Source organism: Echeneis naucrates, chromosome 21 (genome assembly GCF_900963305.1).
Source record: "Echeneis naucrates chromosome 21, fEcheNa1.1, whole genome shotgun sequence".
NCBI classification, from domain to species: domain Eukaryota; kingdom Metazoa; phylum Chordata; class Actinopteri; order Carangiformes; family Echeneidae; genus Echeneis; species Echeneis naucrates.
The window spans coordinates 11,865,911-11,881,595 of NC_042531.1; the positions used below are offsets into that span (position 1 = coordinate 11,865,911).

A 15,685-nucleotide genomic window follows, 5' to 3' on the forward strand; every position below is an offset into this window, starting at 1 on the left:
AAAGAAGGACAAGGCCAAACTGCCCAGCTAAAAGGAGATTCTTACCTCGAGTATCCGCTCATCATCGATCTCATTGAAGACGGTGCCGTTGATTTGGTTCGGTTTAAGGGCTACCCAGTTGAACACTGGCATACGGAACTTTGTCTTGATGGGCTTCTTGATCTTAACAGCTACACAGGACACAATTGAGTTAGCACAGCGTTTCTCCTTATCAGCAATCATTTACATTCACACACGTGCAGGTGAGAGAGTAGACAGTTAGGTGGGATTTGTGACACACAGATATGACTCTCCTGGCAGCTAGATTCTAATCTAGTCTAATCTCTAAAAACATATATGATGAAGTTCTCCTGCTTGGGCAAGTGACTAACTTACTACAACCAGGCCTGATTCATTGAAGCTGAAAATTGAGATGGTACCCGGCTTTGCAACGCAGACAAGGTGTCAGCGAGGACATAAAGATAATGCTGGTAAACAGCATTCCAGCCTTCGCTATCGCTTTCTTTCATCAGCGCGTCACAACGGGGCAATGTGTCTCAGCATGCAACCAATGCTTTGAGATGGGGCAGTACTTCACACGCTCACAAACCGTCACAATACAACAGCAGGTCGTGAAGGGAAACTCATGCAAAAAGTTTGAAATATGGTATTTTTTTTTTTCTTAAAACCGTATAAAATTTTCAAAAACGTTTTTGAAAATAAAAATACCATTTTAAAAACTTGTGGGAAAAGGAGGTAGTTGGGAGACAAAACACCAGACATGACAGATATAACCTACAGAAAAGTTTGATGGGTCCCTCTGGTTGGCAGAGAAAAAAAACAAAAACAAAAAACAATCAAGTAAAAGGTAAGTCATTCAGAAATCAGCAGTTAGTAAGAAACTTTACTCACACATACACACACACACCTCATAAGCACATTGTGCAGTAAAAATTAAAGTTTCTATGACTATTTAGCAGCATACCTGACATTACCAGGTTGGCATGACAGATTCTAATTGTAAGCTTCTTATGAATGTTATGTCTCTTTAAAAAGAGCATATGCATGCTTACACACAGGAATGTAAAATATTTATCCTTATTTAAATTACAGTACAGGCTGATCTGCTTACAGAACGGTCTCATCTGACTTTGCAAATGATCAGTTATACTTGACAGCATGTTCAACAACCTTCAGAAAACTGGGTTTTATTTTATGCATTTTCACTTCATAACATCCTGCTCATTCACTGACAGGCAGACAGTGGCCTCACCTGCCAAACCAGAGTTCATGATGACAGTGGGTGTCCCACAGCCAGGCAGTGGGGGGGCCAGAGGAGGAGGTGGAGGAGGCAGAGGAGCAGAGATTTCTGCATGAGGTCCGAGGGGCGGTGGGGGAGGAGGAGGGGGCGGTGGGGGAGGGGGCGGTGGAGCGGCTGCTACTGCTGGAATGGCAGATGATGGCCCATTTGGCACTGAGACACAGGGAAGAGAATGAGAAAAAAAATGAGAAAGTGACAGACAATATGGCATATTTTCATGGATCTTCTCCTCTTTTATCGGGTCCTGATATTAAACCCACATGTGCCATTCACTGGCGGTGGAGGGGGTGGTGGAGGCGGACCAGTTGTTACCGCCACAACTCCCACATGGTTTGGATTGACGACTCCGTTGTTTCCTCCAATCACAGCACCTGGCAAACCCTCCAAGCTGGGGGGCGCCGAGGGCAGGATGGAGATGTCACCGTCTCCCTTCTTGTGGATCTTGATGGTGCCCTGCTTCTCCAGCTCGTGGATCTTTTTCTCCAGGTTGCTCTGTCGCTGGATGGCCTCATCCTTCTCCTTTAACATCTGCCGCAGGGAGTGTACCTGCGAGCTGGTGTCTTTGTAAACTTCCTGTGTGAGGAAGAGACAAAAATCAGAAACAGATTTTTTCTGTCATTAAATAAGGAGACTTAATTGTTGTATTCCTGCACTGAAAGGAATGAATGCAAATGTTGCAAGGCCTGACCCTGATGGAGTCAAGCTCCTTGTTCCTTTGCATCAGCTGCTTCTCCAGCTCCACAATTTTGGACATGGCTTCGTTCTCCATGTCCTGCAGCTTCTCTGTCATCTATAGGAACCATTTCCAAAAGGAAGCATTAGCACTCAACTTGTTGCAAAGACAGCATCCAACTCAATATGTCGAAGGGGCAGAAAGTACAGCATTTCAACATGTAGATGTTTCTGGATTAAAACAAACTATGAGGACTTCAAACTTGTGAGCTTTACAAAAGGCGTGCCTATATGTACTTTGTTTATTAGTCTTGGGTCTTGGCCGACAGTTAAAGGCTAGATGACAGAAAATCTCATGAATCTACGTGCAGCAGCTTCACATGGATCGCTGTGCAGCCTGTCAATTTGCTGTACTGCCAGCTTTCTGACACGTTGGCCTCTTTTTGTGAAAGAAGACAAATAAGATGAAGAGGTCAGTTTTGTGGGTTTTTGCAGAGTAGATTCAATAGTCGAGGACACTCACATGAGACATGTTCTCCTCCAGCTCCTCCACCCGCTCCAGGGCAGCGTTTTTGGTCTCGGCGTCCTCCAGGAGAGCTCCCACATCAAAGACGTTATCCAAGTATGCCTGGATTTGAACCTGCAGTTTATCGCTCTCTGTGTGCTTTAATTTCTGGAAAACATACACAATTGTAACAATCAGAGCAAGATAGACAGGCAGTGAGGGGAATACTCTCTTTTCTTTTTTCATTTTACTGCATGAGGCTGACATCCCAGACTCCAGGCACAGCATCGATCTCACCCTCTGCAGGAGACGAGGATTTATAGAACTGACAGATTTTTTTTTCTGAAGTAATGGAAAACCCATTATTGACTGCTTTTCTGTGGCTGCTGTCTCAGGGCTGCAGGAATGACAACCTACTTTATACTCCAAACTGAGCAAAATATTAAGAGCGCAACTTGCTGTGTCTGTCCGCTTGCTTTTCTTGCAGTGCTCTTTCTCAACTCACGTCTAAGTAGTCGTCCAGACACAGCTTGGTGAAGTCGTACTGTAGATGAACTCTGAAGTTCATGTCCTCCACTGAGTGCACAACTATGTTGATGAACTGCATACAGGCCACCTTTAATAAGAACAGAAAGAAACTGTCAGTGAATGAGGCTTTGTGAATACGTTTAAAACACCTCTGGTACACAGCAATAAATCAAAAACATGTATGGCTGCTATTCAAAGTAATTACAATGAAAAGCAAAATGTGTCAGTAAACTATTTAACAGGGTTGAGATATTCATACAACAGCCTGACACTCCTGTGATTTTATGCTTATTATCACATCCACTGTCTTTAAATACCTCTCCTCTAACACTGTGTGTAAACATCTGTTATGGTGTGGTTACATAAGGCAACTAGTTAACACAATCAGCCAATTAAAATGCATTGGCTGCATAAACAGATCAAGGAGAATCTCCTCTGAGTGTCTAATGTACACATGTACACACGCACAGACACACACACACACAAAACAAACACACACTTTTCGCCACACTAACAAAGGCTTAATGAACTCCTTTTAAGAAGCTCACTTGTTTTGTGTCACATGGCGGCTTTGACAGAGTCTGTTTGCTTTAGAGCTGCTGTCAGACATCGACTTGCGACAGAGGTCCGATTCAAAGTTCTATTGAAGATATATTTGAACACAGCATCTGTTGGTTTAAGCTCTGCCACAGACGCACACACACTCACAATGCATTCCCCATACCAATTAGCAGACTAAGTTGGATAAACACACTGGATAAAATGATGTGGAAGCAGGTACTTTTTCTTCATAGTGCCGATAAATTCTTATTTGCCTCTCTAATTAACTTGACTCAGACTTGGCATGGCTTCCTCAGTTGTGAGTGCCTCCATCTTTACATACACAACTAGACCAGCAAAATGTTTGTTGGTTCCTCATTGTTGTGACACTACACAGCTCTGAACACTTAACAGCAGTGAAAAATTGAAAAATGAACACCCTCAATCCACACTTTTGAAAAACCTTACAAGCCATACTGTATGTCGTTTGCCTTCAGATGTATGATTTTGAAGGAGCACAGTATAATCAATAATAATTAGGTTTGTGTGCGTACATACCATGAAGTCGATGTTGTTGTCCTCATTCTTGAAATACTCCATTAGCTTCTCAAACCGTTGCGTCTCCACACAAACCTGCAAAATAATCCACATTACCCCGAATTTGAAGAAGCCGAGTTGGAGAGTGCGAGACACACTGATTAATGCAGTCAATTAATCACTCTTGCATGAATGGCACCTGCTCACAATTTACATTCACTCAGTCAAAATTGGCAAGTCATTTAAACTCATTCAAAGACTTCCTTTTGGTGTCATCTGCACACTGTTACATTAATATAATCTCTCCCTCTTCAACACAATTAGAATTAAACTTCTGCCTCTACAGGGTGCGTGTTGGTGACATGAAAGGTGCTGACAAAATGCAGAATAGCACTGTATCCTCGTGACCCTTTAAGCTTCAAACTTTATTGGCATTACATTGTCAAAAAAAAAAAAAAAAACCCACATTATCATCTGCATTAAAAGAATGCATATCACAATTTTCAGGGTGACAATTATAATGATGCACAGTGCACACACTGCATCTGCACTAGAATGCAAGTAGTACAGATTTTACTGTGGTTTATATTTAGTTCCGTTGGAAAAACCCTATTTGAACTCGAACTGGGGAGACAGAAAAGAACAGACAGTGAGATAAAGAGGCATGGGGAGGGATGCTCTGCAGCTCAGATAGTTCATGTGGAGGGCAATAGGGAGATGGAGAATGATAAAGAATTGAGAAGAAAGGGAGTAAGAAAGTGGAGCGGCGTGCATCCAACAAAACCTTTGAATAACGCCCAGAGCCTCAGCCTGCAGCTCCTTCATCCAGCTACTGACAAAGGATATCAAAGTCACTTGGCACACTGGATCTATTATCATTATATTTTTAAGTGTCACTCTGTGTCCCCACTTGGTTTCAGCAGCCTTCACAGCCCAGACTGTTTCACATCTCGTCAGACGAGCTACGCAAGACTTATTCTCTCGCTAATGCCAACGCTGCTGAGAGCAACACTCAATATTTCATTCACTGGTGTAAATATTGTATTAACTGCAGTCGGCCCATGTTTGTAGGCTGTATGCTACAAAGCGGGGCTGCTGTTAACGCCCACTCCATCAGACGCCTCCCAGTCTTTTCTCCAGCAGCCCGAATACCTCATCCAGACGGGCGAAGGCCACGGGAGGCTGTCTGAAAATTTTGTCCCTCTGTTATTACAAGCTTTGATGTATCCGCCAACCCCAGTTAACACACACACACTTAACTGTTTTCTATGGTGGTGCCTTTGTGTTATGAGGCTAAACTGGCATCTGTAATCTGCTGGCCGAGGAATCATTCAAAGAGTCTATTGCGCTGCAGCAGGGAGGAATCTGCTTGTCTTGCATATGCTGGAGGAGTCACTGAAATGTAACGCTATATTCTTCTCCTCAGGTCCCCACCTAGCCTGTCTTCTGCTACTCTTACCTCCTTAAAGTTGTCAAACGCAGAGAGAATAATTTCGTGGCCTCCTCTCACAAGACAAACTGCTGCCAGGAGCTCCAGGACCAGAGCTTTAGTTCTGCAAAGCAGGCAGAAAATGAGGGCAGGAATAACACCAGGGTAGTAAATAACAAGTGTCAGCACTGTAGCAAACCTGAACTTCAACACAAACAAAATATCAAACAAAGTGGAAAACTGACATTTTCTAACAAGACTGTGTAAAACTGATCTACATGGAATTCAATCAATTCTATTTTAAATTCATATCTGTTTTACAAATAATGATGCAGACTATTATAAAATTTAATTATGCTGGCAGATTGATGTACTGAGGTTTGAAAAAGATTTTGGATTTAATAAAAGAAGAGCTCTACCATTTCATCTAATCCATGGGATTAAGAGGTTGGTATAAAATACTAATATTTAGGACTAATCCGTGTGTGCCTGTGTATTTTGAAGGACACACGACAGAGACATCCTGTACGTCCGGTGTCACTCATGCAGGATTATGCTGCCTGGATGAGACAATATGTGACAGGTGATGCAGAGTGGTTTCATTCCACTTTTGAAGAAAGAGGGCCTGAGCCATGAAGTGGACACACTCCAACCCAATACTCTCTTGCACACAAACACACAGTCAGTCCCCTCTCTATAAGCAGCTGGAGTGTGCCAGCAGTGGCCTGACCCATCTGTCAGGATGAATGTGGCCCTAAGCTACAAAGACACTCACTCTGGATCAGGCTGTGCAGGTGAAGTGACACTAATGTCACAGTGGGATCTGTTCCACGCTCAATTTGGAATTTTGAATCTTTTCTTTTCAAAGAAAAACTTTGACATCAATAGTGGTTTTTCTCACAGTTATTTTTGAGTTTGGGTTTGAACTTACCTCGGGTTTTTATTGTTGAGACTTAGTGCAATTTCATTCACAGCATGTGGGTGTGACATAACCATGTTGAAGCCATACTGGAAGATAAAAAACAAAAAACAAAAAACAAATAGGCAGAAGTGAACAGGGTTTGTTTTCCCCAAACCAGAAATGAAATATGAAGAACAAATGCAAATAGACCAAGTTATGTCTCAGCTAGGTAAGTGTACATCAGTCCAGCGGGACATGAGGTCTGCGTGATGTCTTGGGAGTGTCGAGGACTGACCTGGTAGTTCATGATTGCGCGCAGGCACATGATGCAGACGTGGACGTCGTCTTTCTTACAGACCAGTCTGGAGTTTTTCAGTGTTCGCCTGCTGGGCAGCGTGTTACAACTGAGACATTAAACAGACCACAAAAACAAATGAGTGAAAAGGGGATAGAAAGACTATTTTCACTGAAGGAAGTGTAAGGTCTACGAGCATCTGAACACAAACAAGGAAACAGATGCCATTAGTGAATGGCAATGTCTCACACCATCTCCTGCACATAGGGAGGCTATTAAACCGCCACACCACATTACATCAACACATACAATACCCATATAATATACAGCCTCGCCAGGGGCCAAGGGATGCCGTCTTTTCAATTGTTTTAATTTAAAGCCTTTCACAAAGATACCTCTTACAGCTCACATAATAGCAGCCAGTCATTTGCATGCAGGACAGTGATTATGCAGCCTTATGCAAACAAAAACAAGGCCTTTCCTCCTTGTGCAGCTCTCATAATGAGAGAAATGCTGGAGCAGCAGTATTACTGAGTAACATCCAGAAACAGGCAGAGCGAAACAGTTTATTTTCAGGCTGTTGTCACGAGGATCAATTATCAGTCCAAATTCTGGGGAAAATGTGTCTTCAGGCTACTGATAAACACGCTGAATCATGCCAGTGCCCATGTCTGAAAGCATGACCTCTCTGAGTCACAACGCAGTGTGTGTCCAAAAACGGCAAGAGCAAGGAATTAAATGCTCATCTTTACATAGAAAAGTTCACACTAAATAGTTCCATTTCATGCCCTGTAAAAGAACTTTGTGTTCGTCCCTGAAGAGGTTGACATGTAAAACGTATTATCCAACGTTGTGTTTCTTTGTATTTGTGCATAACATTGTGGTGTCGACCAGCCAAAAAAATGTTCCCTGACAGAAATGCAGTCGATTTACAAGACTCCTCCTGACAGCGCTGGTGCGCCAACATAAAAACATAATCTGAAGGGATTTCTATTGCAGGCTTTTACTTTCTTCATTAATCAACATTCAAACAGAGCACAGTGGAACAATTTGCTGTAGATGGTTTTTTTTTCTTTCCCCCCCTCAAATCACAAACCGAACTGTGATAAATGATCACATAGCGGCAGCAACGTCTAATACCTGAACCTGCTTTGACTTGTCTGAAATTACACAACTAAACTTAAAATAAACATGTTGAAACACAACAGTGATAAATGTAAAAAAGACAGACATGGATATTAAATCAACAACAAAAAATGTTCCAGAGACAGTAACAGGCACCTCAGCATTTCAGTATAGTTTCAGTTAAATTAGGAGAAGTCAAAAAGTCAGACAGACGTTAAAATTAGGCCTTCAAAGTAAAAATAGTACGCTGAGGATTATTTCAATCTGGTGGTTAATGAAAAACTCATTGAATTATAATTGTATCTAGAGAAACTGGAGAGGGAAGAGAGAATAATAGTATGGTCGTCTTTTTTATGATCCTCATAAGTATAAATGCCAAATGTTTTTAATTTACTATTAACTAGCTCTACAGAGCCGGGGTAAAGAGCTATGAGGTATACAAACATTTAATTGCAGTTACAGAGCAGAGTGGTTGGATATGACACTCTACATAATTTTCTCTAATTCAGAATGTGTCCAAAGTGTCAGGTGTTGAAACAATCCATTGCTGCATGCAATGGATTGTTTCACAAGCATCAGATTACATCTTCCTCAAAACAGCAAGATCATATTAGACTGAACATGTTGTAAATAACACCACACAACATCAAACAATAACACAACAACTACAAGCTATAAAATACATACAAACACAGCTATGGATTTCTAGACAACTCCACGGGAGTGAGCAGGCATACCGTCTGATTTGAGAGCACTTTGGGCAGCTCACTGTGCTTGGTGTTCTTCAAGAAGGCAGTTTGAAGAAGAAATATGCATGTCTTATTATGACAGCCAGCGAGTTCACATACAGTAGCTGAAATTCAAAACTAATCTACAGCGCGATAAGGATTCTGTATAATGGAAAATTGGATTATGAAACCACTAATAATAGAAGAGAAAAACATTCTTCTGAATTTCCAGTATGACATCTGATGTTGGGCAAGAAAGCAGATAATGCATCCAAAATACAGAAGTTTACACTATATACCCGTACTGGTTGTAGCCTAGCAGGCTTTTACAGGGTTTTTACTTAAACTACGCTTGATTATGCACAGAATGGCATTTAGGGAGCCACACAAGCAGTACACAGGCAAGAACAATGAATGCAGAAAAATCCATTTGCTCCAAGGAAAGGAGAATTCAGTCTCGAGCGAGGGAGGGGAGGCTGACAGTACAAATAATTCACATCCCCAACACAGACAGCGGGACAAATAAACTGGGCAGCGCTAGCAGGGAGGTATAAAGTACAATGAGGCAGAGATGGGGAGGGGGTTGGGGTTTGTATGTGTGTATCTGAGTGTGGTAGCATGTGTCTGGCGGGGAGGAGCGGGGATGACTGAGGCTGCAGAACGCTCACTGTGAGCCAGCAGAGCAAAGCTGGGACCTGCCTGCTGTCGAAGACGGGCAGGCAGAAGAGTAGATGACTATCGACGAATGTCAGAGCAGAACAGAAGAGACGGTCAGCCTCAAGAAAGACACTCTGACCTGTCACACATACTACACATGGTGGAGTGATGACACAAAGGTAACATCTGGTGACAGCTCACACTTACAAGTGATGCGAAGTGGGAGTAAACGGTCATTTTACAGATTATTACAGATGTTTGATAAGTGGAAAAATAAAATCTGTGCCTACGAGGTAGAGATAAAACATGCATGAATTACATGCATGTTATCAAACAGAGATTTGACTGATATTATCAAAATTATTGTGCAAAAGAAACTCTTAAAAGCTAGTTGGAGTAGTAGGCAATTTCATGTCAATCTCCCCATGAGGTTCCAGTGAATTTTAGCATAGACTTTTTTTATACACTTCACTTTATATTATATTAAAAAAAGAAGACGTTTCTGTGGCACATTTGGTGATGTATAACTTTCTAACTTTGCGACAAAAACAACAATGGCGGACAAGCGAATATTTAGACGTGTCTCATTGAATCAGCAGCACTCTTTGTTCACAATGTCTTCAACTAAAGATGGGAAATAATCGGATTAGAGATCACAGTCTGTGCTAAAACATCAGTGGAATGACAGGGTGGATTAACCAATGGGATTTGTGCTAATATATTATTAACATGGGCTTATGAATTAACTGCTGTGAAATATTGTCGAGCAGTATTGGTAGTTAGTATGCCCTCTTTAGTATTCACAAAAAAAAAAAATCTATCAAAGAAAATCTTTCCTTCAGCAGCAATCATCTGTCACAGGTAAAATCACGGTCCATCGTGTGTCATAATCATGCACAACAGGACTGAGTCTGACAATCTGAAAAATCCAGATCAATAGCATTTGCATGCTGCTACAGAAATGTGTCTTAAGCCAGTCTTACAGACCTCATGACTACACAAAGCGGAAATGAAGAACACAAGAAATGTGTGACTCAAAATAATTACAATGCAATCCCATTGGTCCAGCCAAATATTATGTAACTCCAAAAAATATTGAACAAATAAGTTCACGCACTGTTAAACTGAAAGGAGCACGCTTCGTTAAAGGGTGATGGTTTCTGTGTGATTCATACCGTAACGTGGAATGGCGCCCGGTGCGTGTGATGCCATTCCCAGTGATGGGGGATGGCAGGGTGCTGCTTCCATGCAGATCTTCTATTGAGCGGCTCCAGGGCTTAGACCTATCCATCACAGCCTCTGGGTTATTCTCCACAGAGTCTCCATCAAACCTGCCAAAAGTAGAAAATATGACACGAGCATAGTACACAGCATTTAATCTGATGCAACTTGTTGTCTCTCTGTTGAGAGCCTGAACAACTCGGACTTTTGATCCCATCATTACTTGAGAACAATACAGATTTCAAAGCATATTATTATAGATATGCAAGGATCCCCATGGTGGCTAAATATATGTCTGAGACAGAACATGCAGGGGAATAGAAACTGAGAAAATGGTTATATAAAACATGACATCTACTAGCATGCGGAATGGTGCATCGATGCACGTTTACAAATAACCAGGGACCAATCTTACCAGTTTGGCCAAAGTAAGCTTTGGTAAGCTTGCTAAACTAAGCTCTATGTTGTTCGACCAAACAAGCCTTATCAAGTAGCAACCTCCTATCCATAACATTAGCAGCTAACACCACAAAATACACACAACACAGATATGGATAAGACATGCCATACAATATATGTATTTTATAAGACATTACTTTTCATCTTTTTAGTTTAGTTGTAGGTGAGTTAGAAGGCTGAAGGTGTTTTGTTCAGCTCAACTGGGGCAGAATACTTGTTATGATCTATTTTAGTTTTCAGACTGACGGTTTCCATGACTTCTCCGCCGGTGCTGCTGCAGTGGTGATGGGCAAAAACAGTTACGACTAACCATTCATAATGTGGCCAGACCATAATAACATATGGCGGAAGGGGGTTTGAAAATTGCGTGGCTTTTTGGCCCTGTACCGGGACTTTGTGACTGACTAATAATCACATTGTCAGTCCATGAATAGAAGCCTATGATTGGTATTATACATAGTGCCAATGTGTCAGCTTTGGGCCCCGAATGACTCAGTGTTTCTGACAAGCAGGCAGCAGCGGTGGTGGTGGTGGTGGTGGTTGCGCTGGCACTGTGTGGAGATGCATCAGCTGCTGTGCAGAATAGATGCATTGTGTTGGTTGTGCGTTCTACATATAGACTAAAGCAGCAAGGACAGAAAGAGCTGGTAGTGACTTACGTGACGGCATACTGTGCAAAAGAAAGATACTCCACCAGCACGTCCAGGCCTTTGTTCTCTTCATTCAGGAATTCTCTCACCCACCTAAGGAGAGATGAAAACATTGGCAGGTTTTTCAGCTGAAAAGCTTGTTTGATTTGTTTTTGGTGAGATATCCACAGCAACGGTTGAAGAAATAGCCACAGAAATGGAAGAATGTGTCTCTGAGTTTGCGTATACTGTTTTGTGAACGTGCTAAAGCCTCAGAATAACTTTGTCCATGTATGTCAAAAGGTATGTTCAAGTTTATGCTGACAGGCCTCATGAGCACAACTTTAAAATGATTAAATGTACACATAAGAGCGTGTCAAGAAAAGACAACATACAAAAATATATTTGAGTTGTTTTTGTGTACACTACAGTGCCATTTCTTTTTTTTAGTGGCTTTAACCATACCTGACCTCTCATTACAAATGATGTCAGAAAATTCTCCATCCACTTTATCTGTCTTTGCCAACAAGAGTTGTAATGACCCGTTTGTCAGATTTTAAAGTTTCCTGGCTCAGAGCAGCAAACCCATCGCACATGTTCTCAGTCATCCGCACACATTAACAGAATCTCGTTACTCAGTCTGTTTTTATACCTCTGTTTCTCTACACACAAGCACATAGTTTCTAACTCTGATAAGGCCACAGAATGACCAAAAGCCTATTCTCACCTTCATTGCAGGCACTCATGTGGACCACCCATTCTGCACTCATGCATTTAGTTTTTTATTCTGCTTAGAAAAGCCAAGATTTTCACAAGAGAGCTCCTGCTACATTTAGCATGTTCCTGTGCTCCTTCCATATTCTTAAGAAGCGTGAACTGAATAGTTTTTTATTTTAAATCACATCCTCGGAAAGTACCACAGTTTTTTATTGAATCCTCAACTGCGTTGACAGGCCTGATTGCTCAGTGATGAGAGAAATTTACAGGACATAAACATTATGACAGAGGGAGGCTTTTGAATGGCATTGCGCTGATAGAGGGGCTTCAGTGCTTTAAAAATCTGCTAGCTGCTTCTTTATTAGCTCCCCATGGTGCAACTGCATGGGAGCAAGTAAGACTAACAACAGTGTCCAGTAAAGTTGTGCCTGGGGGGCCTCCCGTATTTTAAAATGGTTTGAGGGTGTGGCCTTGTTGGGCCACATGGTAATCATTACCACAGGATACTAACTAACAATCCTCTCATTCACCACATGTTGTTAGCCACTGAGCAACATGTGAGGAGCAGGCAGGGAGCAGGGGTAAGCATCAGCGCACAGGGACAATCTGCCCATTATACACTTTATACATGTCTCTGTTTCACCTCTGAAAAAAAATAAATAAATAGTGATTACTCACTGGCTGAATGGGTGACATCTTGCTCACTTGATATCACCCCCCTCCCCTCACGAAAAAACCTCTTCCCGTCCCTCTGCTATTACTGTAATGCCTCATTGTCTAATCTAGATTAGGTCGATCATTAATGTAATCTAGTTTACCGCCATAAGGTCACTAAAAAAAGACTTAATCCTTGTAAACAGTGTCTCCACTGCTTGTCCAGATGGATGGTGTCTATGGCTGTGGGTGGGGTTTATTTTGGTTTGAGGAGGAGAATCTGATCAGTGTGTAAACAGTGTGTAGGGGTGTGAGAGAGAGTGCTGCTGTGAATTTGACATGAAATGAGACAAATTGAGGTAAAGCAATATGAGTGGGAGGGTCTAAAAAGGGAAAAAGAAGCGGTTTAAGAGATAGTGTGTGTGTGTTTGTGTGCATCAGATTTTGTGATGGTTGTGTAACTAGTATATTTTTGCCTCTCTGCTGTCACAACAGTGTGCAGCCAGTGGAAGTTCTCGTCACCGGCTCTTCTTCCTGTGCTTGACAGGATCGCCACGTCTACTCCGACGTCCCACCCGGCTGCTCGTCCTCGGCCCCATTCTGACCTTGTATCCTGATGCCTCATTTATAAATGCTCACATAGTTTTGAGCTTAAACCTTGTGCCATGCTTTTGAGTTCACAGAATCTAAGTATCTAAGTAATCGACATTTTTAAGGTAAAGTCTGAAACACTTACTGTCACTTTTCTCCACCTGACCCACCAACCTGCAAACAGACTGTTTACAGCTGCATTTATTTGAGTTGATTCAACTAACTGAGGTACATTTTCTTACTGTATTTTTTTTTTTATTCAACCATTCTATAAAATAAGATCAGCTATCTATTCATTAAAGAGCTGACCTGACAGAGGAGATCATTGAAACCTACACATCCCAAAATGCATTAGGTGACGCTCAGCAATCTATCGCTCTCCATTGCTATCAAGATCTCTAATCACACAAACAGGCCTTGTGATCTAGAGGAAAACAAACCAGACAAGGCACTATTAGTCTCACTGAGATATGATCTTTCATTGAAGCTAACTAACTAGCACTGGATCAATATCAGTTGCAGCAGGTTCAGGCTTGTTATATCCTGGAATACCAAGGAATTACAACAGAAGCTCTTATCTGTTGTGAAATAATGATGTCTTTACAAAGTTATACAATTATACCTCTCCAGAGCAGCAGGCTGAAACACTTATGCATCAAATAGTGCAGCTCAGCTACCACAAGAAAGAAATGTGCTTTCCATCCTCCAGAGACTCTTCATGTGTCAGCTGCACAGAACAATCAATCGATTCATCAATTCTCCATCGCAACATGGCTTTCTGTGTAATATTAGGCCTGGGTGTAGAGATGAATGGGGGATGGTGGTTAGTGCCAGCGTCTGCGTCTCCGGGGGTCTGGAATGCCAGACTTTCTTCTTGAATCTATCTAATGTAACCAAGTCCTGGTTGATCAACGCTACACAAGAGTCACACAATTCTGCAGTGACTCACCCTATATGATTGGTCCGTAATGAAATTTCCAGCTCTCTCAGGACTTGGGTGGACTCCTGAACCCTCCGTCTGAATTTCTGAGGAAAGAGAGAAGGGGCGAGTTAATATTTCATCGCACCACTGGAACAGTAAATCATTGAGTGGTAGCAAAGAGGCATTTTGGCTGGAGAAAACTTTCTTCTGACAGAAAGGTCAGACAAACACAGATCAAACCACAGTGATATTTAAGGATGAAAATAAGAAAGCCCTGCACTGATTAAAAACTGGGGGGGGGGGGGGGGGGGTCAAACCTGGGATCGGGTTGTTCGTATAATTTTTAAATAGGCCCTATACTTGCCAGAAACAATTCAACAGACAGAGTGGAGGGGAGGTGATTCACTGGAAACTGTCAGTATGTAACAGCTCCTGTTATTGTTTTTGCTCATGTTTGTTCTGTATATAGTAGTAATCTTTCATGGTCGCAGCACGATAAAAAAATCAAACTAACTGGTCACCTCTCAAGAACCTCCCAGGACACCAAGCACACACATGTATACAGATACACATTCCTGGTCCTGGTGCTTTGGCTACAGCTACTAGGAAGAGGTGTGGGAGCAATATGTGTGAAAATATCAGCTGCCAGTGAACAAAGCAGAAAACAACAGAATGGAAAACATGAGCAGGTTCCTCTTTGATTTTGTTCCTCTAACAGGAGATCTACAAAACCCAAAAACACAGGGCCACTCAGGCAGTTACACAACTACAGGAACAAAACAGGCAAAGTGAATGGCCAGTGGTGATCGAACAACCTTAGTTGTTGATATGGGGTGGAAATCCCAGATGAGAGGGAGTGAAACTGTTGCATCAGAGCAGCAGGAGGAGAAGATATGAATCTTGGCTTGTATAAAATATTACAAGATGCCATGTGCTATTGTGTGATGTTCTATCAAAAAGTATTAGTAATTACCATAATTAAGTATTATCAAGGAATTGTAGTTAATATTAGAAAACAAAAACTCTTTACGACTATTTTTTTTTTTTTTATCAAAGTAAAACTGAAAAACGCAATTCATTGTTAAAATGGCAACAACTAACAATAAAAACCATTTTGGTTTATTAAACTAATACAAACTTTAATTTTTGGATTGTTAATGGACATTTCTTGCTCTTTTTTTATTTTCATAGACCAAATGTTTCATTGATTAATTTGGAAAATCATAACTTGAATTATCAAGGACTTTTTGTAGAGAAGAGAATATAAATCCAGAC

At 41.6% G+C, this 15,685-nt stretch overlaps 1 protein-coding gene across 6 annotated transcripts in view; it reads right to left on the reverse strand.

The window, feature by feature from the left end:
- fmnl2a (formin-like 2a) overlaps window positions 1-15,685 on the reverse strand; it is a 44,194-nt gene that overhangs the window by 7,703 nt on the left and 20,806 nt on the right. For 5 of the 6 annotated variants that reach the window (XM_029529691.1, XM_029529694.1, XM_029529692.1 and 2 more), the window contains exons 4-16: window positions 14,438-14,514; window positions 11,557-11,640; window positions 10,393-10,548; window positions 6,708-6,816; window positions 6,443-6,519; window positions 5,542-5,635; window positions 4,104-4,178; window positions 2,983-3,093; window positions 2,496-2,645; window positions 1,989-2,090; window positions 1,561-1,873; window positions 1,253-1,453; window positions 46-170 (exon numbers count right to left, since the gene is read on the reverse strand). In XM_029529691.1, the coding sequence (XP_029385551.1) occupies window positions 46-170; window positions 1,253-1,453; window positions 1,561-1,873; window positions 1,989-2,090; window positions 2,496-2,645; window positions 2,983-3,093; window positions 4,104-4,178; window positions 5,542-5,635; window positions 6,443-6,519; window positions 6,708-6,816; window positions 10,393-10,548; window positions 11,557-11,640; window positions 14,438-14,514 (1,674 nt within the window). The remainder of the gene's footprint in view (window positions 1-45; window positions 171-1,252; window positions 1,454-1,560; window positions 1,874-1,988; window positions 2,091-2,495; window positions 2,646-2,982; window positions 3,094-4,103; window positions 4,179-5,541; window positions 5,636-6,442; window positions 6,520-6,707; window positions 6,817-10,392; window positions 10,549-11,556; window positions 11,641-14,437; window positions 14,515-15,685) is intronic. The other variant, XM_029529695.1, reaches the window with a different exon arrangement.